We start from the raw sequence: 24,031 nt of genomic DNA on the forward strand, positions 1-24,031 counted from the left end.
ATAAGAGGTAATGCAGAGTATAAGAGGTAAAGCAGAGTATAAGGGGTAATGCAGAGTATAAGAGGTAAAGCAGAGTATAAGAGGTAATGCAGAGTATAAGAGGTAAAGCAGAGTATAAGGGGTAATGCAGAGTATAAGAGGTAAAGCAGAGTATAAGAGGTAAAGCAGAGTATAAGAGGTAATGCAGAGTATAAGAGGTAAAGCAGAGTATAAGGGGTAATGCAGAGTATAAGAGGTAAAGCAGAGTATAAGAGGTAATGCAGAGTATAAGAGGTAAAGCCGAGTATAAGAGGTAAAGCAGAGTATAAGAGGTAATGCAGAGTATAAGAGGTAAAGCCGAGTATAAGAGGTAAAGCAGAGTATACGAGGTAAAGCAGAGTATAAGAGGTAAAGCAGAGTATAAGAGGTAAAGCCGAGTATACGAGGTAAAGTAGAGTATAAGAGGTAATGCAGAGTATAAGAGGTAATGCAGTGTATAAGAGGTAATGCAGAGTATAAGAGGTAATGCAGAGTATAAGGGGTAATGCAGAGTATAAGAGGTAAAGCCGAGTATAAGAGGTAATGCAGAGTATAAGAGGTAATGCCGAGTATAAGGGGTAAAGCAGAGTATTAGAGGTAACGCCGAGTATAAGAGGTAATGCAGAGCATAAGAGGTAAAGCAGAGTATAAGGGGTAAAGCCGAGTATAAGGGGTAAAGCCGAGTATAAGGGGTAATGCAGAGTATAAGAGGTAAAGCCGAGTATAAGAGGTAATGCAGAGTATAAGAGGTAATGCAGAGTATAAGAGGTAATGCAGAGTATAAGAGGTAAAGCCGAGTATAAGAGGTAATGCAGAGTATAAGAGGTAATGCAGAGTATAAGAGGTAATGCAGAGTATAAGAGGTAATGCAGAGTATAAGAGGTAATGCAGAGTATAAGAGGTAAAGCAGAGTATAAGAGGTAATGCAGAGTATAAGAGGTAAAGCAGAGTATAAGAGGTAAAGCAGAGTATAAGAGGTAAAGCAGAGTATAAGAGGTAAAGCAGAGTATAAGAGGTAATGCAGAGTATAAGAGGTAAAGCCGAGTATAAGAGGTAAAGCCGAGTATAAGGGGTAAAGCCGAGTATAAGGGGTAAAGCCGAGTATAAGGGGTAATGCAGAGTAAAAGGGGTAAAGCCGAGTATAAGGGGTAATGCAGAGTATAAGAGGTAAAGCCGAGTATAAGGGGTATAGCCGAGTATAAGGGGTAAAGCCGAGTATAAGGGGTAATGCAGAGTATAAGAGGTAACGCAGAGTATAAGAGGTAACGCAGAGTATAAGAGGTAACGCAGAGTATAAGAGTTAAAGCAGAGTATAAGAGGTAAAGCCGAGTATAAGGGGTAAAGCCGAGTATAAGGGGTAAAGCCGAGTATAAGGGGTAATGCAGAGTAAAAGGGGTAAAGCCGAGTATAAGGGGTAATGCAGAGTATAAGAGGTAAAGCCGAGTATAAGAGGTAACGCAGAGTATAAGAGGTAAAGCAGAGTATAAGAGGTAATGCAGAGTATAAGAGGTAACGCAGAGTATAAGAGGTAACGCAGAGTATAAGAGGTAATGCAGAGTATAAGAGGTAACGCAGAGTATAAGAGGTAACGCAGAGTATAAGAGGTAACGCAGAGTATAAGAGTTTACCTTACACAGTATTACTCAAAATTAATCTAATTTCTATGAGAATTCTAAACTGCAAAATGACATTGATAGAACTATAAGCTGCTGTATACAGTGTCTAAATGAGACAGGTCATACAGAAACCAGATAAATAGTATATACAGTGTTGATAAGTCATGTTTAGTAAGACTGACTTTTTTTGCACCAGTCTTAGCCTTCTGCTCCGCTGGAGTAAGATGCAACAGATCTATTAAGACATACACACCTTTTTAAAAATTGGTCGCATCTTTCTGCTGGCTGTGCGCCACAGCGGCCGTGCGCCAACCATTTCACCCGCCTTGCCCTTCCCCATCATAAATAAAAAGAAAAATTGTTTCTTACCTTCTTACCTCAGCGCTTCTCTTTGCTTCTCTCCTCCGGGTCCCCTCAGCCGGCTGTGTCATATACAGGGTCCTGAGGCTGCCTGTATGACCTGCAACATGCTGAGGGAGACTGGCGGGACCCAGAGGGGAGAGGAGAAGTGGGGCAGCGAGGTGAACATATATATATATATATATATATATATATATATATATATTTAATTGTCTGATGGGTGGCCGTCTTATGGGGTAGTCCAATCTGGGGGGGGGGGCACGGTACGGGCCTCTACTTTGCTATGCCACAAAGAGTAAAAACTAGGAGCCAACATAGATTTTCACCATAATTTACGCCATTTTTCCGACATGAATTCTAATGCATTTCTGAGGACACTGTGGCCCCACCCCTTTAGAGAACACACGCCCCGTTTCACAAAGGTGGTGAGGGTGGTGTAAGGAGGCCAAAAGTCCTTTTGACCACAGAAAACTGGCGTAGAAAGGTTGATAACTCCACCCCCCCCCCCCCAACGGTGTGTAATATTGTGCTTTCCTGCCTTATCTAGACTGGACAGTAATATAATAGAGCGGTTATTAACTTCTAATGATAATAAGATGATTCTCCTCATCCTGTGCCTGTATACAGCAAAGCTGACAAGTGATCTATAGAGAACAGGAAATATCAGGTTTTATGACAGCTCTAGTGGCCAGTGTGATAACTGCAATATTTTAAAAAATATTTATGTGGATAATCACAATTAAAAACAAAAAATGTGTCAAAAATCTGTATGATAAAAAGCTGATTTAAATAATAAGTAATTTTCTGATTATACATGCCCTGTGGTTATCTGTGTTCCCATGACAACACTACATGTCCCTGTGAATTAGAAGCTCAGGGACACTGGTTCTGAAAGTAGCCAATAAAACTCCAGCTTTAATTTTCTTAGCAGAGGTAATTTTCTTGAAAGAGATATGATCGATTGTTATGAAACCCATTGTCCCAACGACAGCACTGACCTGCCGGAACAGAGAAGCAGGAATAGTTTTCATGGGGTTATTTTTTATTAAAGACAGTAAATGGGCTTTAATATAGATCTGGTAATTCATATTTTACAGGAAAGGCTGAATGCGAACGTGAGAAATCAGGGCAGCAGGCCAACGGTGCTGCAATTCTTTTTGGATCTGAGCAGATGTGACAATTGGGTTATCCATTTTATATCTGCTCTCCGACACAGCGGACATGACATACTGGCTGACCAGTTTGTCGAGGTTTATTCTTCACATCAGCTTACAAAATGTAAGTAAAACTATATAATAATGCATATATAGCCTGCGTCCACGGTTTTGAAAAACTCCAGGTCATACAATATGGCAAGGGGCTGCATGGTCACTGGGGCACGGCACATTTTCGTACTCCACCCCTATTCACTTCAATGGGGGGAAAACAGCAGGAGGTAAACCCACCCCTTCTCCATAAACACTCCAATGTGGCTCGGCCTATTGGGCAGATATTACCTCTATGTACAGAGGGCGCACACCCCTGGTGCTGTATATCTTAGGTGTAACAAAAGATTACACAGGTACAAATCCAACTTCTCCAAAGTGCCCGTCAAGAGACGCCAGAAGACCGTGGGCCTTTCCCCATAGACATGAGATCCCCGTGAGATTGAGAAGCCTTAATGCTATCTTTTTATAATGATCTATAGATGCCGAAAGGCAAGAGAGACAAGGAATGTGTGACCTCTGTCTAAGTAAGGCGTGTCCCAGTGTTACCATAGTGATGACATAATATTTCTGGTGAGGGCAGAATAGGACGGTGTTTTCTGCACGGGCCATTTCGTTTTTGTGGTTCAAGTAGTTTATAGATTTGATTAGATAAGTGGAGTTTAGTAGGGTTGGTTACTTAAAGCTTAACTCCACCCAAATCCTCAAAATGCAAGTGTGATTATAATGTCACCATGAGGTCACGATGACTAACTAAACCGCAACTCTACAGAAATTGATATTAAAAAATAGAAGTAAAGCTTTAGCTAAATGTTTATATCTATGGTCTGTTTGCAGCTAAGCAGTCTTCTCCTCAATTCCTCCCTCCATCGTTGAGTCAATACAACCAGAAACCACCTCAACATAGACAAGAAAATCCACAATGTAGCCCCAGCCTGCCGGGACAGATGCCCCCAACATCCCTGGACAAACAGCCAGGTCCTTCTCAAAGGTTCAACCAGATCCAACCAGAACATGAGATGGCCCAAAGGTCCCCATCCCAACAAAACCATGCGTTTCGAAGCCTTCCTCCATTCACACAAGACCCACCTGCTCCACCCAGAACTCACAATGTCTCAGAACCAATACACATGGACAGAAAAACATTAGAAGATGATGTGCCTAATACTCCAATCCCGGAAACTACTCCATATGAGACGGCACCCTCTGTGGGGGAGGTTGGGACTTTGAAGAAGGTAGGTTCTTATATAATATAGGCCACAATGTTGTCTGAAGAACATATGACGGCAAACCTGTGAGCTTGTATTCCTGAATTACAATGTCCTGACTATAGAAGGTGCAAAGGTCGCAGATAACGTCAAAAGTTCAAATTTTCTATCTGAATGTTTTATAGATAACGGTTCGGGATGAGTCTTCCATCTCGGCTGATCCATTACCTAGTCGTGACTTATCACCGAGCTTCAAAGAGTCACAGCCAGAGGTGTCCATCAAATCGTCATCCGAGGAGGTATGTCTAGCAAAGGTTAGGGGCCTTTTACACGGGCTAATAATCAGGGCAAAGAGGGCAACGAGCAGCCGACAAACAAGCAAACACCCGTTCATCGGATGATCGTATTGTTTATGCACCCGGAAATATTATCGTTATCGGCAGCACATCTCACTGTGTAAACAACGACGAGCTGCCGACATGATAGAAATGTATGTGGACGAGCGATCGTCCCCATACAAAGCTCCTTGTGATAGGAGCAAACGAGCGTCAATCAACGAGCTGTCTCGTTGATCGGCGCTCCTTTACACGGCCCACGTCTTAAGAGGGCCCTTAGTCTCCTACAAAAACATGTATAGCTGTAATACCCGCACAGACCTAAAAAGGGTAAATGTCAGAGGGGTTGTCCAGTTTAGGTATATTTCCATATATGCTATTAGGGAATTTTGAGTTAATAGAGGAGGGTCCTCTTTTCAGGATCTTCATCTCTTTGCCAGAGTGGTAGGTAGTTACAAAAAGCGTCTCTCACTCTGGAGGACCTGTCTTGTCCTACATTACCCAGACAGCCCATTTATTTAAATTAGATCTGTGTAATGCTTCATTTCCCCTGTGGTGGTGCTGTAGAGAAACTGCACACTTGCTGCCTCGGTGCCCTCAGATTACAGCTGATCGCTGGGGATCCTAGCAGAAGGACCCTTTGTGATCAGCTCATTGTCAAGGGACCTTTCTAACAACCGGACAACTCCTTTAAGTAATTTATCTCGGCCATGGAGTAGTTCACTAATACTAATTTAGATTTTTTTTTTCTAATAAGGCTCCAGGGATTCAAACTACGGTCTCTTATCATCCTACTGCAAGCAGTGAAGAAGGGGCTGACAACAGTAGGGGTCAACATGAGCGAGACAAGGTGAGAAGGAAGAGCAATAGTGGGTTAATGGATTCTCAGCATCTCAAACCCGTATTGAAAACAATATTGGACTGGCCCACCAGGGGACAAGAAATCTTCCACTGGGCTCACCATAACAGGTCCCAAGAGGTCTCCCTCCTTAGAAGTTAATCATGGGGCACAACACCTATCAGCCATTGGGGTTTATCCTTATTGATATGACCTGTGGGTGCAACAATAATAGCAGAGGAGACGTAGACTTGATCCGCATAGCCAGAGGATGGGCCTTGAGATCCTTTCGCTCTGGTGGGCATACGGTTCTCTAGTCCTACAGTCATGAAAAGCGACCGGGACAGGACCTTCTAAAAATGGGCACAAGAAATGCTCTAATGATTCCTCACGATTGTCGAGTGCATCATATACAAATGAGCATTAAGGGTTTGACTGATATTAGAAAAAGAAAAAAGGTCTGTTGTTGTAAAGGATCTGCCAGGCACAACTTCTGTGTATACGCCCATAGGTAATCAGTCTGCACCTGAGTCTATGTCTCTTAGACTGACTCCATCTTCCACCACTCAGGATGGCAGGCTTAGGAGTGGGAGAGCCTATCGCAGCCTGGCCAGACGCAGCTAGCTCCCGCCCTCTGTCTATTTATACCTGCCTTTCCTGTTCCTCCTTTGCTTGTGATTCTTCTCTGTTGGTTTCTTGGCCCAGCTACAGCGTCTAACTATTTGATCCTGCTTCATACTGACCCTGGCTTACTGACTACTCTCCTGCTCTGCGTTTGGTACCTCGTGCACTCCTGGTTTGACTCGGCTCGTTCACCACTCTTGTTGCTCACGGTGTTGCCGTGGGCAACTGCCCCTTTCCCTTTGCTTTGTGTTCCCTTGTCTGTTTGTCTCGTGCACTTACTGAGCATAGGGACCGCCGCCCAGTTGTACCCCGTCGCCTAGGGTGGGTCGTTGCAAGTAGGCAGGGACAGAGTGGCGGTAGATTAGGGCTCACTTGTCTGTTTCCCTACCCCCGTCATTACAGTTGTCTTCTAGAAACAGCGCCACTCTTGTCCAGTGGTTATATCTAGTATTGCAGCTTAGCCCCATTCACTTGAATGATGATAATTACATGAAAGGGGCTGAGCTGCAGTACCAGACACAGCCAATGGACAATAGTGGCGCTGTAAGTAGACTTTTTTCTAATCTCAGACAACCCCTTAAAATTAGAAGTGTGCCTGAAATATTCTTCCTTTGCTCGATTTTGAGGGTTCCTAGATCCAATTTAAATTGGAATTATCTCCTGTAACCTGAAAATATGGCAAATAGAGACTCTCCTCTTTAAATCCTGTATATAGCCTTGGTCTGGTATAGTAATAATTCCGACAGTATTTTCATCTAGACAGTGAAGCTTCCGGAACAGCACCCTGCCTATATGACTGTTACCTCTGGACAGGAGGACCAGGGGGGAGATGAGCAACAAAGAGAGCCGTCTGCTGTTCACAAGGTAAGAACCTCATTGCATGTGATCTATTTCTTACTCTCCATTCACAGCCAAAGCTGCATCTAAAATCCTGCTGGTTGCCACACACACAGTCGCTGCCAGATACGCTGAGCATTTTGCTGCATTGCATTGTACAAGATGTAGTGTTTTTGTACAATGATCTATTGTACTGCGTGTGATAAAACACTACACCTACCACAATGCACCGCAGCAGAGCCGAATTGAGAGGGTCTTACCACATTGATGCAGATAGGTTGTCAGTCTATCCTTGTTATAATTAAAATCAGCACTTCATGCACTGGCTGTCTTCTGCGCTTGTGGTTTTAAACAACAACGAATTTGAACAAGCAAAGCTGCAGTGTAAAGTATGGGGAAGGGAAAGAGCAGCAGGCTGAGAATCTGGTGAGACAGGGGTTGAATATCAAACTGCCATAGACGCCAGTAGACAATGTAGCCGAGCTGTAGTCACTGATTACATCTGTGAGCTAATGAAGCAGAGCTAAACGGCACTGAAATGAATAGTGAGTATTACCCATCCTTTGAGTCATAAAACTTTTATATTTTAATAGTAATAATTTTGATTGACATTTTTTTTTATAGGCAGCAAAACTTCCAGAACCGCCTCTGCCGACCTCAAACACTCGCTCGGTAACGGAGAACATTGGAGCCGGAGCACAGCACAAGGGACAGCCTGGGTATCCGGCGGTGAGTATTGATTAGTAGATATATTTCTGTGTCAATATCACAAAGTCTAGCTTTTCTCCATTTGCTGTTCTAATGAATGTGATCTACTGCTCCCTGTTATCAGCCATTGTAGGCAGAATAGTCGCTACTTCATCTCACATGAGATCGGCGGAGGACAGGTGATCGCCGGTGGTTTCAGAAGCCACACAGGCAGTGATCAGCTGCTCGCCAGGGTGGGGGGTCTTCATTTAAAAAAAGGGTTGCTATGTTGAGACAATACTTTTTAATCGGCCTTCAAAGAAAATCAGCTTCTCTCAGGAGACCCAAGGTCGGACCTCCTGCCCCCCCGAGTCAAATTGAGTACGGCCGTCAGGACATGAAGTGACGTGCCACTCAGAGCAGCGTGGCAGTGGGGGTCCCAGGGGTCGGACAGGTCAGTCATATCCTGGTCATGTGCCATGGGTGTTATCTAGGGTCGAAAATCCTGTAATGAGAGCAAATCCGATCACATTATATCAGGCGATGAAGTGGTTCCAATAATGATAATAATGGTAGACCCCTGACTGCAGGGAGGAATCTGTTCTATGTAATAATTCTGGTAATATTCTGATGAAGGTCGCCAATGTTCCAGACAGACGCCCACCAAGTCCAGTAAACAGAGAAAATGCTCAAGAGGAACAAAGGAGGGAACAGCCAGTGAATCAACGGGTGAGATTGACTGATTTAAGTCCATACAACCTACAATAATGCACTGATAGGTAATTTTAAGGTGGGTTGTACATATAAGCGGGGCCTCAAAAGTAAAGAGAATGATTTTTTTATGCTCCCCATGAGGGCTGCGTGAGGAAAGTGGTAATGGAGGTTGTTGTGGGTTTATCTCAAGTATATGGCCGAACCATCCACAGTTGAGCCTGAGCCTTTTGAAGTGTCGGTACGTTACAAAAGTGCATCCTTGTTTTTCCCCCTCGTCATGGACGAAAATGCAGAAGAAGAGCGTCGAGCAGCGTTACGCAGTCAAATTTTGCGTGAAACTTGGAAAATCAGCTTCAGAATCCCTAGAGATGCTAAAGACAGCATATGGGGAAGCTTGTAAGTGGTGTACTTACCTGTAGGGACAACGCAGGGACGCGGGCCGGTCTGTAGTTCAGGAGTTCGGCTTCCGAGTGGAGGAGCGTCTTGGGAGTCATGGCAACGGCCGCTCTGCCAACAGCCACGATGCAGGTGCTACGGCGGTGAAGCAGGCAAAGTCTCGCGATGCGAGATTGAAGGAGGAAGTGGAGAGATGCCGACACGTGGGAGAGGAGGAGGACCGGACGTTCGGGGAGAGGGAGAGCGGGCAGGAAGCGGGAGAGAAAGACGCGAAAGGTCGGAGTGTGAAAAGGAAAACGAGCAGCAGTGTGCAGGGGAGTGACAGGGGAGAGAGGCCAGCAGAGCCCGGTGTCCGGACAGAAGATAATTGAGGTCCGCAGCGAGGGCTGGCTGGCACAGTGAAGCAGGAGACTGCCAGGACGAATGTGCCCCTATAGCAGCCCAGAAGAACAGAGGAGTGGCAGAAGCGGCGTTTGTCCACTGCAGCCATCCAAAAGGACAGAGGACCGTCAGGAGCACGAGTGGAGTGTGCCAACAGCCACAGGTACCGGTCATAGACCGTAAACCCCCCTGACAAGGATCCTAGGTCCCTTCCTAGAGAAAGTACCCGTGGCCTCGTTATAGCTAGTGACGTCCCTTGTTAAACACAGTCACAGTGCGCATAGAAGACTAGTCCTTAACAGACAACTCAGCCTGAGTTAGGCCCAAGATTAGTCGCGCTAGCTCATTACCCGTGCCGGTGTCCCTGCGTTTACCCAAGAGTCTATAACTTCTGTAATCACCGCCTGTAAGAAATGATTTGAACTGTTATTGACGAATATTGTTGGAACAGGGGCAGACAGAAGGAACGGTCAGGTTGACGGGACTTATTGGACTATTAAAGGGACTTGTGCAAACGTTAGAGTCAACCTCACCTGTTCAATTTCGTCCTAGGTGTGTCCGACGTTCGGACCGCCGACTGAGGCGAGAGAGGGTTTGTCGCGAAAGGTATCGGATAGCTCCGAAAGGACCCGTGGCGGTGCCAGTAGGTACGGGTAGTCCACTGATTCCCACGACGCGACCCATGGGCCGAGAGTGTGACTCTTACCCAAGGGTAGGCTGACAGTAGTGGGTAGCTCCCACCGTGACTGACAGCGGCGTGTTTGTAGCCAAGCCTGGCAATGTGGGTTCAGGCACGACCTCTCCGGGGGGACTTCCAGCGGGATCAAAGTCCCCAACCTCAGGATTCCTGTCTGCTCCACAGAAGAGAAATTCCTGTACGTGTTTATTACAGTAAAGAAGTTGAACCAAGAAGTTGTGTGTCTTGCATTGCGTTACCGTCAGTGGTGATCCCTCCTACATAATTTGGCATAGTCGGCTAGATCTCGAAGCCTCGCCGTGATGGAACCATCGAGCAGCGGGGCGCTACCGCCAACCCCGACCGTAGTGATACCCATGGGAGCCGCTCTAATGAACATTCCTAAGTTCGACGGGGAGTGTATTGATTGCAGATTGGACGGAACGAGTTTGTACCGCAGCCCGGTTATTCCAGGTACCTGGAACCCACCAAGCCGACCTGTCATTCAACTCACTCGAAGGGGACGCTAGGCAAGCTGTCTTGGTCTAACCCCCAGAACACTGCGATACGCTAGAAGCAATCATCAGCCGATTGGAATCCCTTTATGGAGATGTCACCTCCGCCGCCGATCTTCGGAAGAAATTCTATACCAGGGTACAGAGGAATGGTGAATCGCTACAGCAATTTGCGGTCGGACTCCAAGGAATGTGGAGTCGACTAGTAAGTAAAGATCCCTCGGGGTGCGCAGCATTACCTGAGCCGGACCGAATAGTGCGAGACCAGTTTGTGTCCGGCCTGGACAGCCGAACCCTGAGGCGAGCAACGAGAGACTTCGCCTGGGTAACCCCCACCGCCACAATGAGTGAGCTGTTAAGAGAAGCACTCGAGGTACACCGAGAGGAGTTGGGAGAGGCCAGCATGGCCCTTCAAAACGTGGGTACCCCCGAGCCATCTCCAAGTGGTAGCGGACGACCAGAGGCAGTGTTCAAAGAGTTCGTCGGGATGTCAAGGAAGCTATCCGGGAATTAAAGACAGACATCGCCCAATTGAGACTAATGGCCGATCGACTGGAACGGCTCCCTCATTCACCCAGATCGACGCAAGGAGGGCCCCGACGCTGTTGGCAGTGTGATCAGCCGGGTCATTTTGCCAGAGACTGCAGGATGAGACGCAACCAAAGACGTGAACAGCCACCTTTAAACTAAGGTACCCTGCCGACAGGCCCAAAAGGAAGGGTGGAACTTTTAACAGGAAAATGCCCCGTAGATACAGCCATGATCAGGGCGGGGGTTTAAAGTCCCTTGCCTTATTGACACTGGTTCAGAGATAACCACAATGACCTATAAGTTGTTCCATGAATAGTTTCAAGGTCAACAGACTCTAGAAGCTCCCTGGATCTAACTTACGGCGGCTAATAGCCTGCCAATTTCCATTGCCGGGGTTACGTGGTTAGAATGGGAAGTGTTTAATCGTCATTTTCCCCGGGCTGGCATTGTGGTAGTACATAATTGTGCAAGGCCGGTTATACCTGTTATAATTGGCATGAATGTGTTGCAGGAAATACATGGGATGATGTTCAACAAGACGAGCGGTGCTTGGTGGGAGGAGCTGGCGACCGATCAGACCGCACGGCAAGCTTTATTCCATGTGCATCAAATCTGCCAACGGCAGGCTGACTTGAAGACGCTACAGGGGCGAGTGGGGATGGTGAGGGCCCCAGGTAAGGTGGTGCTGCAAGTACCACCTCTACAGGAAGTCATTATGCCCCTTTCTGTAGGGACTCATCATCGCTTGAGGCATACAATGGTCATGGTAGAATCAATGCATAGTCCCCAGAATATGCAACCCTGGGTGGTAGGAAGAATGGTGTGTCGGATAACCAAAGGAATGGCGACCGTCAGAGTGCTAAATGTGGCAGGCGCTCCGGCGGTGAAGCAGGTAAAGTCTCGCGATGCGAGATTGAAGGAGGAAGTGGAGCGATGCCGACACGTGGCAGAGGAGAAGGAGGACCGGAAGTTCGGGGAGAGGGAGAGCGGGCAGGAAGCGAAAGAGAAGAGACACGAAAGATCGGAGTATGAAAGGGAAAACGAGCAGCAGTGTGCAGGAGAGTGACAGGGGAGAGAGGCCAGCAGAGCCCGGTGTCCGGACGGAAGATAATTGAGGTCCGCAGCGAGGGTTGGCTGGCACAGTGAAGCAGGAGACTGCCAGGACAACTGTGCCCCTATAGCAGCCCAGAAGAACAGAGGAGCGGCAGAAGCGGAGTGTGTCCACTGCAGCCTTCCAAAAGGACAGAGGACCGTCAGGAGCACGAGCGGAGTGTGCCAACAGCCACAGGTACCGGTCATAGACCGTAAACCCCCCTGACAAGGATCCTAGGTCCCTTCCTAGAGAAAGTACCCGTGCCCTTGTTATAGCCAGTGACTTTCCCCAGAAGTGACGTCCCTTGTTAAACACAGTCACAGTGCGCATAGAAGACTAGTCCTTAAAGTGACAGACGACTCAGCCTGAGCTAGGCCCAAGATCAGTCGCGCTATGTCATTACCGTGCCGGTATCCGAGTGTTTACCCAAGAGTGTATAACTTCTGTAATCACCGCCTGTAAGAAATGCTTTGAACTGTTATTGGCGAATATTGTTGGAACAGGGGCAGACAGAAGGAACGGTCGGGTTGATGTGACTTATTGGACTATTAAATGGACTTGTGCAAACGGTAGTGTCAATCTCACCTGTTCAGTTGCGTCCTAGGTGTGTCCGACGTTTGGACCGCCGACTGAGGAGAGAGAGGGTTTGTCGTGAACGGCAGCGGATAGGTCTGTAAGGACCCCTGGCGGTGCCAGTAGGTAAGGGTAGTCCACTGATTCCCACGACACGATCCACGGGCCGAGAGTGTGACTCTTACCCAAGGGTAGGCTGACAGTAGTGGGTAGCTCCGACCGTGACGGACAGCGGCGTGATCGTAGCCAAGCCTGGCAACGTGGGTTCAGGCTCTACCTCTTTCCGGGGGACTTCCAGCGGATCGAAGTCCCCAACCTCAGGATTCCGGTCTGCGCCACAGAAGAAAAATTCCTGTACGTGTTTATTACAGTGAAGAAGTTGAACCAAGAAGTTGTGTCTCTTGCATTGTGTTACCGACAGTGGTGATCCCTCCTACAAGCTGCTTTGTTGTCAGCCCAGGTTTTCAGATGGCACAAGGCCTTTAAGGATGGAAGGGAAGCCGGTGAGGATGAACAGCGCTCAGGCAGACCTTCAACGTCAAGAACCGATGAAAATGTGGCCATTATCAAGGCTGCTCTGGATCGGGATCAACGTTTTGCGAGTGTGCCCTGACAGTGCCAAAACGTGGATCCTCCACCATTATAATGCACCGAGTCACACATCATTGGCTGTGAGGGAGTTTTGGAAACCAAAAAAACATCCCTACCCCTCCTCACCCACCCTATAACTCTGACTTGGCACTGTGTGACCTTTTTTTGTTCCCCAAAATCTGAAAGGACGCCACTTTGGTAGTGTTAAAAACATCCAGTCAGCTTGCGACGAGAGAGCTGAACAACCTCTCACATGACGAGTTCCAGCACTGCTACGAAGAATGGCAGTGTCGCTGGAAACGTTGTGTTCAGCCCCAGTGGATTTAATGTGAAGGTGATTGGGCCTAATTGTATGTTCATTGGATAAAAGGATTTTTGGGGAAATCATTCTCATTACTTTTGGGACGTACCTCGTACATAGAGGCAGACAAGGCAACTGCTATGAGGCCCATGGAGTCCGTGGGAACTTCAACAAACATTGCCTTGCCGAATAATGGAACGGGAAAGTGGCTTAAAGGGAATGTGTTGTTAGCAAAAAATGTATTTTTTAGATTCTAATTTATAATATTTCCCAGTGCTGGTCACTAGATGGAGCAATTCCCAAAAATTGCAGCATTGCATGTGGTAAAGCAACCACATTGCTTTATGCTGCAAAATTGGGAAAAACTCACTCGCTCTAGTGAGCTCTCAGAATCCCCCTCCCTTTATCCTGGCTAGTGCCGGGAGAAACGAGGGGATTGAACGGTCAAACCTCCTACACTGTGTGTCGCCATTTTTTGAGCTAACACACAGTGTAGTAGGTTTACATACAGTAGTAAACACACAGTAAAACACTTACATACACAGAAATCACTTACCTGCTCCTGCCGCCGCCGCTCCCTCCGGTCCGTCCGCTCAGTCTGCTGCCGCCGCTCCAGTGCACAAGTCCGGAAGCCGCGACCGGAAGTAGTAATCTTACTGTCCGGCCGCGACTTCCGGTCCACAGGAAAATGGCGCCGGACGGCGCACAGTTCAACTTTGACTGTGTGGGAGCGGATGGAACGGGCCCCGTTCACATTCACTATGGGACTGTAGCTGCCGTACTCCATGTCTGTATGTGTCGTTAATCGACACATACAGAAATGGAGTAAAAAATGGCAGCCCCCATAGGGAAGAAAAAGTGTAAAAATAAAAAAAAGTAAAACACAAACACACAAATAAATATAAAAGTTTTTAATAAAATACTAAAATCGAACTGATGTTAAAAAATGTATTTTCGTGACACTGTTCCTTTAAGGCCCACAAGTCCTCTCTTACAACGGATGGGTAAGAGGGTGAACAGTCCTGTTACCCAGGTGGGATGATGGCATGAACGTGGAGTGCCCATTTTGCCCTTGCTGTGAGACCCTTTCTCCTCTATGTACATCCATGAGGGACACTTATCTATCTTATCGCAAATATTCAGCTACATAATTTCCCAAAAATTCGTATAAAGTGCCCACACAATAGTGCCATATCGTGCCTAAATAACAGAACCAACCCTATCAGTGTCCATGATATAGAACCAGCACTAGGAGCAGCCACTAACGTCCGCCACGTCTGGTGCTGATCTCTTCTTTCAGGAATGAGCTGGAAATTACAATTAGGCGGCCGAACAAAAAATAGATCAATTCTGGGTCCCCCTTCCTGAGTTGATCTCCGGGGCAGGGAAATTGGCAGCGTGCTTGACAGGAGCATCTGGACCACAGGCCCTTTCATCAGAATCACACATAATTGGGGAAATCCAGTCCTGGCTTTATTGCACCAAACAAAAAACAAGCAGGAATTATTTAGTATTTTTAGTATCCACGTTTATCCAGGTTTTTATTGTACATGTTTAACGCAACCATTGAAGGTCAAAATAAGTTACACTTCCCATAGACTAACAATGGGGTCCACCTTTATGTGCTGGACGTAATTTCATCCATCTGGACAATGTCAGGAGTTTGTTTCTGGCGGAAGTCACTGCTTTGTGGGAGATTGATGTTAAAGGGAACCTGTTACCTGGAAGGGCATACGTAGGGTTAATACTTTTCCCTGGTGGGCTCTACTTGTTTGCACTTGATGGCTCCTATGGTATTGATTTGGATGGTTGCAATGTCAAGCTGCATATATGATAATGAGTAGATATGACAGTCTCAACCTTTATCAGTTGGTTGTCTCCTTACTACTCTAGACAACCATAGAAGCAGAGATTAACCTCTCCACTACTCTAGACCACCAGGGATGCAGGTATTAATCTCTCTTCCACCCTAGACCACCAGGGAACCAAGTATTAACCTCTCCATTACCCTAGACCACCAGGGAAGCAGGTGCTAACTGTTCCACTACCCTAGACCACCAGGGAAGAAGGTATTAACCTATCCACTGCCCCAGACCACCAGAGAAGCAGGTATTGACCTCTCCACTACCCTAGACCACCAGGGAAGCAGGTACTAACTGTTCCACTACCGTAGACCACCAGGGAAGATGGTATTAACCTATCCACTGCCCCAGACCACCAGCGAAGCAGGTATTAACCTCTCCACTACCCTAGACTACCAGGGAAGCAGGTATTAACCTATCCACTGCCCCAGACCTCCAAGGAAGCAGGTCTTAACTGTTCCACTACCATAGACCACCAGGGAAGCAGGCATTATCTGCTCCACTACCATAGACCACCAGGGAAGCAGACATTAACCTCTTCACTACCCTAGACTACCAGGGCAGCAGGTATTAACTTCTCCACTACCATAGACCACCAAGGAAGCATGTATTAACCTATACACTACCCTAGACCACCAGGGAAGCAGGTATTAACCTCTCCACTACCCTGGACCACCAGGGAAGCAGGTGTTAAAAGGGTAATCTGATTTTTTTCTTTACATTTCTGAAAATGTCCTAAAAGAAAAAAAGACTTAGTACTTACCTATTCTTTCCCCCAGGGGTCTGACTACCAGATGTCATTCATATCCTATTCATGTGCCATAGATGTTATCTTAGGGAGAAAATCTTTTAATAAGAGAAAATCTGATCACATTATATCAGGAGATTAAGTGGTTCCAATAATGATAGTAATGGTAGATCACTGACTGCGGGGAAAGAATCTGTTCTATTTAATAATTCTTGTAATATTCTGATGAAGGTCGGCAATGTTGGAGATAGGCGTCCACCAAGCTACAGTCCAGTAAACAGAGAAAATTCTCAAGAGGAACAAAGGAGGGAACAGCCAGTGAATCAACGGGTGAGATTGACTGATTTAAGTCCATACTACCTACAATAATGCACTGATGGAAAAAAAATTGTGGAGCGTTCATACAATATTTGGACAAAAGTATTGGCACACCTACACATTACATCTACCAGAACATTTATGACATCCTATTCTAATTCCATAGACATTAATATGGAGTTGGTCCCCCCCTTTGCAGCTAAAACATCTTCCACTCTTCTGGGAAAGCTCTTTACAAGATTTTGGAGTGTGTCTGTCAGAATCTTTGCGCATTCATCCAGAAGAGCATTTGAGAGACTTGCGCGCTTTGGCTAGGTCCTGGGAAAGCCCTTAACATCGCTGCCTATAAATGGACAGTGATGTTAAGAGCTTTACAATGCCGGAGTCCCTGGCCAGAGCGTCAGGAGCGCTCTTGCCCGGGGACACTGGCTCTGGAAAAGAGCCCCTTACATCACTGTCCATATATGGACAATGATGTCAGGAGTTGCAATACCGGAGTCCCTGGCTAGAAGCGCTCCGGCCAGCGTTTCTGACCTCGGGGGAGCGCCTGACATTATGTGATGTCCTGACAGTGATGTCAGCAGCTTTCCAAGGGCCAAAGTCCGCAGTCAGAGTGCTTTACGATGCTCTGCTGGAGACTCCGTAAATGGGAAGCTCCTGACATCACTGCCCATATATGGACAGTGATGTAGGGAACTTCCCGACGTATACGTTTACTAATAAAAAGATGTACGTTTTTTTGTGGGATCCCTCAGGACCTCAGGACTCTACCCCACTATTCCATCCTTCAAGAAAAATGTATACTGACATATACCAGCTTGACAGAGACCACTCTACATCGGGCTAATGAAGCCTTGTAAACACTTTTATCGTTTACGTCAGGAGCTTTCCCAAGGTACACGATGGGCACAAATGTGATGTGAAGGATCCCTAACCCCTTTAACTTCCCCACTACCCGATACCACCGGGGAAGTAGGTATTAAGCCCTCCACTACCCTGGACTCTCAGGGCAGCAGGCATTAACCCGTTCATAAACTTAGAGCATCAGGGATGCTGGCATTAACACATTCACTACCTAGGCCATCCAGGAAGCTGACAATAGGTTTTTTTGTCTACCTTAAAGGGATTGTATTCATATTAAAAATTAGTTGGTGTCTCTAACCCCCGGCGATCAGCTGTTATCACTGTGGAAGCCATGGCCAGCCTCATATTTCTCTTGCATTCAAATGATTGGCCGTCCATGTAATGCAAGGACCCCACTTTATTCCCTAATAGGGCCCATGGACAGGGGTTATCCTAGTAAGACAAGCCCTTCAATGTTGATATACGATTATTTATTATGTTCTCCAAATGGCGATTTAATATTTGACTGATTTGTTTGATTTCACTTTTATCTTTACTTTATTGTACATAAGGTCATGATTTATGTTCTTCTAGGTTTTAGCAGGTTCATCTTGCAGACCGTTGGACAACTATAATGATTCTGAAGTGTATCCCAGCAAACCAGGAGTACTGCAGTCTACACATGAGATCTCAGATGTCACGGGGGAAGTTGGAGCTTCATCAGAAATGTCCTGTACTCCTATATTAGAAATTAGCGACTTTACGGAGAGAAATGAATCCACTAATGTTAGTGATCGGTCTTCTACATCCCAGCGATCCAAATCAATCCCTAGATCCATCCCACGGGATAAAGTTTCACTTCCAAGCACTCCAAACAACCGAAGCATTCAGCTAAAAGACAGAAGTCCACAGGAGAATGACTTCACGTTTGACAGAGGCAACGATAGTGAACCCTCAAAGTCCAGTCCGGGGCGTTACAGACCACTTGATCAGTCCTCATCACAGCAGCCGGAAGAGGATAGCTTTAGCGGTAGCGATGTTAGTCAATATAGACTTCAGTTCAATGAGAGGCCTGGAGTAGACCTCATGGATAACAATGACGACGTCTTGAGAAACAGAACAAGCAATATTCCAAATACCAGTAATCCAAATGATCAGCGTACAGAGAAAAAGACTAGCAAATTGGCAAAAGAAAAGGATTATGAACGAACGGTCTTAATTACAATCGCTGCTGCATCTCTTTGTCTTTCTTTGTACCTTCTGTGGAAAAGTCGGCACAACTAGATACAGAAGATCTAAAAGACTGCTAAACCTAAAGTACTAAAGATCTTCTAATGTGGTCCGAACAGTCTCTCCCCAACCAGATATGGCTCCTTAGGGTGCCCATACACATTAGATGAAAGCCGTCCAAACCTGCCGTTTTGGGTGGGACTGGGTGACTATCTAATGCAGGGGTGCACAACCTGCGGCTAGTGAAGCCATTCTATTCAGCCCCCTGTGGCTGGCACTGTTATGGAGGGCTCTGCTGGGGGCACAGTGTGGCTGGCACTGTTATGGGGGCAGAAACTGCTACTGTGTTAAGCCTACCACACACCTGAGGAGGCAATGCATGACTGGTATACGCTCTTTGGTGCCCTTTAAATCCCTCTGTCATTCACTGCCCCCTCAGGCTATGCAGTGCATTGCTGTGTGTTCGTTTTACCCACAGTGATCTAATCTGAGATATTTATGGCATATTGCCCTTTTTGGCATTTCAGAGAGAATCAGACGAGTTTGAGATGTGCTTACTAATATAGGCTGTTTTCTCCTCTGTAGTTTATGGGAGCTGCGAAATGGTCCAAAAATTTGAACCACAGAAATTCATACAATTATGGCATATACAGTCGATACGTCAGATGGCAATACCCCTTTAAATTTTATTGCGGTCCTTAGGAACAGAAAAGATTGTGCACCCCTGATGTCATGTGTATGGGAATGTCCCGATCCTTCTCCAACAGGAGATGAACAAGACAGAAGTAGTCAATCAGTGCACGTCATTCAAATAGGGGCACCATTAAGGCAAGTACCGAGATTCACCCAAATCTGGCAAAGCCCCTTTAAAGATCATCAATAACGATCAAAACGATTTTAGAATTGTTAATGATAATCACTATGCATATGGCTCTAAAAATAGACTTTCCGACCAATGGAAGTCTTCTCAATAGGTTAAACCACTCATGCTTCGTGTTTTAAACCTTATAGGTAACTGCTAATTATATTCAGGACATTAATGTATACATTATCTCTGGGGAAAATGATTTTGGACGGCTCTCACTTTACTTTGTAGAATCTGAACATTAAGCAGACAGTTTGGTCTCGGTGGTTGGCCTCACAATCATACTTTTATACTGGAAAACCCTTAAAAACTAGTTGACGGCACTTTCCCTCAACTAGTTCAGTATACTTAAAGGGAATGTGTTGTTAGCAAAAAATGTTTTTTTTTTTTTTTAGTTAAACAATTAGTGTGTAGGTGATTAAACATTGTTCTAATTTTTTTTATTTTTTTCACGAGTCAGGAAATATTATAAATTGGATTCAATTGGATTCTAATTTATAATATTTCCCATTGCTGGTCACTAATGCAAAATTGGGAAAAAATCCCTCGCTCTAGTGAGCTCTCAGAATCTCCCCCTCCTTTATCCTGGCTAGTGCCGGGAGAAACAAGGGGATTGAACGGTCAAACCTCTACATTGTGTGTTGCCATTTTTTTAGCTAACACACAGTGTAGAAGGTTAACATACAGTAGTAAACACAGTAAAACACGAACATACATAGAAATCCCTTACCTGCTCCAGTCGCCGCCGCTCCCTCCGGACCGTCCGCTCCGTCTGCTGCCGCTGCTCCATGTGCACAAGTCCGGAAGCCGCGACCGGAAGTAGTAATCTTACTGTCCGGCCGTGACTTCCGGTCCACAGGAAAATGGCGCCGGACGGCGCGCATTTCAAATTGGACTGTGTGGGAGCGGCGCATGCGTTGTTCCCACACAGATGGCGTACACCATAGTGGATGGAACGGGCCCCGTTCGCAGTCCCTATGGGACTGGAGCTGCCGTATTCCATGTCTGTATGTGTCGTTAATCGACACATAGAGAAATGGAAAAAAAAATGGCAGCCCCCATAGGGAAGAAAAAGTGTAAAAATAAAAAAAAGTAACACACAAACGAATATAAACGTTTTTAATAAAACACTAACATCAAACTGATATAAAAAAAAAATTTGTGGTGACACTGTTCCTTTAAGGAGGTTGGTAAAGCACCTAAACATCAGGGAAAAGTTTTTGCCTTGAGTATCACTTTAAAGAGGACCTGTCACTAGGTCTTATAAGTTGAATTGGTTATCTGACCTGAATAGCGCTGTCTCCCTGATTCCAGCGCTGTTTTTATTTTTTTCCTGGACCCCCCTGTTCCAAAGATATGACCCACTGTTTGTGTTGACTCCCTTTATGCTAATTTGCTGTAGTTAGCCAACAGGGCATGAACTATCCTCAAGTTGCCTTGCACTGATTGGTCAGCATCAGAGACAGGAAAGCTAGCTCCACCCTGTTGGCTAACGACAGCATATGGGGAGCCAACACAACCGTGGGCCATATCTCTGGAACAAAGGGGTCCAGAAAAAAAAGAAAAACAGCGCCGGAATTAGGGAGACAGCGCTATTCAGATCAGTTTACCAGTTTAACTTATATGACCTAGTGACAGGTCCTCTTTAAATACAAGTGTATGTGATGTTCATGTGAATGGCCCTAAAATTCTGAACTTCTTACATTTTTTTTTTCCCAAAAATGGAGAACATTGGATTTTCTTGTACTCCAAAAAGCCGTTCTGCCTTGGTATTTACGTAGAGGGCTAGGGTTGAGAGTTAAATCTTTGCCCCCGGTAAGGGAAGGCCTAGGTACGACTCTGCACACACCCGACATACACATGCTGCTTTGCACTCACTTGTTAAGATGAAACCTTTGTTTAATCGTCTTGAATAATCTGCTGCTTCTAAATAAAATGGGATTAGGTAATCTGAACTAAATTCTGCAGAATTGATCTTTATTTTAGGTGTATGCCTGCCGCCGTCTATCCAGTACCAGGAGACAGTAGTCCCACTACAGTAACTTCAAAGGGTAACACACTTCAAGAATCTGAGTGTAATCTGCACCCCTCGCCGTTATCCAGCACCATCTCTCCCAGCCGGACACCACAGTGAGTCTCTCAGCAGGCTGGCAGAGAGGACGGGCAGTCATAGTCCCCTGCATATTGGCCTCTGTGCCGGTTATTAGTGTTTGTTCCCGAACCTGGTTTTGCTATCCTAAATTTGAACATTGTTGTTGTGACCCGTTTATGTCCCTGACTACTCTCTTAAAACATCCCCTGTATCGCATACTCAGCTCTGCTACACCGTTACCGAACCCTGGATTTCTTGACTACCGCCCTGACTACCCATAACTACTACATCACAGTTATCAAACCCTGGATTACCTGACTAACCTCTGGACTACTGCTCAGTACCACGCACCTATCTCTGATACTTCACGATACCCTAACCCTGGATTGCCTGACTACCCTCTTGACTTTTGCTCAGTACCGTGCACCCAGCTCTTCCACATCACCGCACCCTAATCAGGATTGCCTGACTACGTTCCCGACTACTGCTCAGTACTACGTACTCAACTCTGCTACACTGCCAAACCCTGGATTGTCTGATGACCCTCTGGAACTGAACCATATACTCGACTGCTACTTCCCCATTGCTGATCCTTTATAACGTGAGTCCCTCATCTCTTCCCGGTAACTTATTATCAGGCTGTTACCCTAAGCATCTCCAACCTCCCCAATCATTTGCCATTCCACTGACTTTGTCCAAAGAATCAACCACAGGGCTAGCTAGAAGTCCTGGGGCCAGCTGAGCACCTTGACCTTAACGAATTAGTAAGAAAGGGGGTGCTATAGGTGGTTCACTTGGTTCTTTCGCTGGATATCGCAAGAAACAGACCGTAACACTGAGGAGGCTAGTCCAGGCATTAGTTGATTGCAGAACTTGAGTGTATTGTAGGATGAGGACAACTTAGATAAGGCCATACCCTCGAAATGAAGGGGCCACATGGCACTGTAGCCAGGGGCGTAACTAAGAAACATTGGGCCAAATAGCAAACTTTTGACTGGGCCCCCTCCCCTGAGGGCCACACACAGCCCTCGTTGTAGATAGTGCCCCCCTATAGACTGTGCCATACAGCCCCTTGTAGATTGTGCCATACAGCCCCCCTGTAGACAGTGCTATACAGCCCCCCTGTAGACAGTCCTATACAGCCCCCCTGTAGACAGTGCTATACAGCCCCCCTGTAGACAGTGCTATACAGCCCCCCTGTAGACAGTGCTATACAGCCCCCTGTAGATTGTGCCATACAGCCCCCCTGTAGACAGTGCTATACAGCCCTCCTGTAGACAGTGCTATACAGCCCTCCCTGTAGACAGTGCTATACAACCCCCCTCTGTAGACAGTGCCATTCAGCCCCCCTCTGTAGACAGTGCTATACAGCCCCCCTTGTAGATAGTACTATACAGCCCCCTCTGTAGACAGTGCTATACAGCCCCCCCTTGTAGATAGTGCTATACAGCCCCCCCTAGTAGATAGTGCCATATATCACCCCTCCAAACAAATAAAACAAAAAAACGTTCTACTTACCTAAGCCCCGTTCCAGCGACGAATGGAGCAGCTCCTTAACGCCGACGGGATCCTTGTGTAGGCCGGCGTGATCCAGTGACGTCATCACGCCGGCCTGCACTGGGATCCCTGCGTCTGATTGGTTGCAGGCCGAAGGTGGCCTGTATTCTATGGCTGAGCAGGGAGATACCTCCCTGCTCTGCTGTAGTGTGCAATAGTATCTGCGTCCTAAAAACGCAGATACTATTGACTGTGGCGACGTGGCGTCGCTACCGCTCTAGAAGCCGTAGATGACGTAGATGACGTCACTGAATCACGCCGGCCTACGCAAGGATCCCGTCAGCGTTAAGGAGTTGCTCCGTTCATCGCGGGAACGGGGCTTAGGTAAGTAGAACGTTTTTTTATTTTATTTGTTTGGCTGCTAAAGTGGTAGTTACGCCACTGACTGTAGCGCTCCTGAACCCCGGTACGGTCATGATACTGCTCCATTGATTTCAAAAGTGATCTTTGTCTTGTCTCTATGCTTTGGGAACCAGTGATGGAACCACTCCACAGTCATCTTCTAGTATGTGACTGACCAATTAGAAGATCAGTTTGGTGTAAGTGAATGTCCAGTTGTGGTCACGCTTGACTGCTTTCTAGCTCTGCTTCATTGTGGCACAAATATGATCAGTGATTCCAGTCTCGCTGCATTGTCTATTGGAGTCTGGGTAGTCTGAAATCCGCCTCCAGGCTGCAGCTCGGCTAGTTTTGATTGACTGCTGTGTCTATGCACAAGCTCACCAGGCAGCCGGTGAACTGTAGAGAAGAAAACAAGATTACCAAGTAACTGCTGCACTTATAGTGATGGGATAAGCCTCAATAAGAAAGGAGGGAGGGGGAAAGGAGATCTGCCTTACAGGATAACTCCACTCACAGCTTTTATAGCTGTTGCTTGGTTAAAGGGTAACTAAACTTTTAAAAAACTTTTGACGTCACAGTGACACATCAGAAGTTTTGATTGGTGGGTGTCCGAGCACTTAGACCCCACCAAAATTAAGTGGAAGAAGCTTTCGAGTGAGCCTGTGCTGCTTTCTC

The 24,031-nt window shown here is 46.4% G+C and overlaps 1 protein-coding gene across 3 annotated transcripts in view; it reads left to right on the top strand.

The window, feature by feature from the left end:
• LOC142748680 (uncharacterized) overlaps positions 1-20,914 on the top strand; it is an 80,587-nt gene extending 59,673 nt beyond the window's left edge. The window contains exons 3-11 of one of the 3 annotated variants that reach the window (XM_075855876.1): positions 3,092-3,272; positions 4,037-4,434; positions 4,593-4,706; positions 5,500-5,592; positions 6,964-7,068; positions 7,666-7,770; positions 8,365-8,457; positions 16,341-16,439; positions 17,865-20,914. In XM_075855876.1, coding sequence (XP_075711991.1) covers positions 3,092-3,272; positions 4,037-4,434; positions 4,593-4,706; positions 5,500-5,592; positions 6,964-7,068; positions 7,666-7,770; positions 8,365-8,457; positions 16,341-16,439; positions 17,865-18,554 — 1,878 coding nt within the window. In that variant the 3' untranslated portion in view covers positions 18,555-20,914. The remainder of the gene's footprint in view (positions 1-3,091; positions 3,273-4,036; positions 4,435-4,592; positions 4,707-5,499; positions 5,593-6,963; positions 7,069-7,665; positions 7,771-8,364; positions 8,458-16,340; positions 16,440-17,864) is intronic. The other 2 variants (XM_075855865.1, XM_075855868.1) reach the window with 2 other exon arrangements.
• Positions 20,915-24,031: the final 3,117 nt, after the last annotated feature.

The sequence above is a fragment of the Rhinoderma darwinii genome, chromosome 1 (genome assembly GCF_050947455.1).
Source record: "Rhinoderma darwinii isolate aRhiDar2 chromosome 1, aRhiDar2.hap1, whole genome shotgun sequence".
Lineage (NCBI taxonomy): Eukaryota > Metazoa > Chordata > Amphibia > Anura > Rhinodermatidae > Rhinoderma > Rhinoderma darwinii.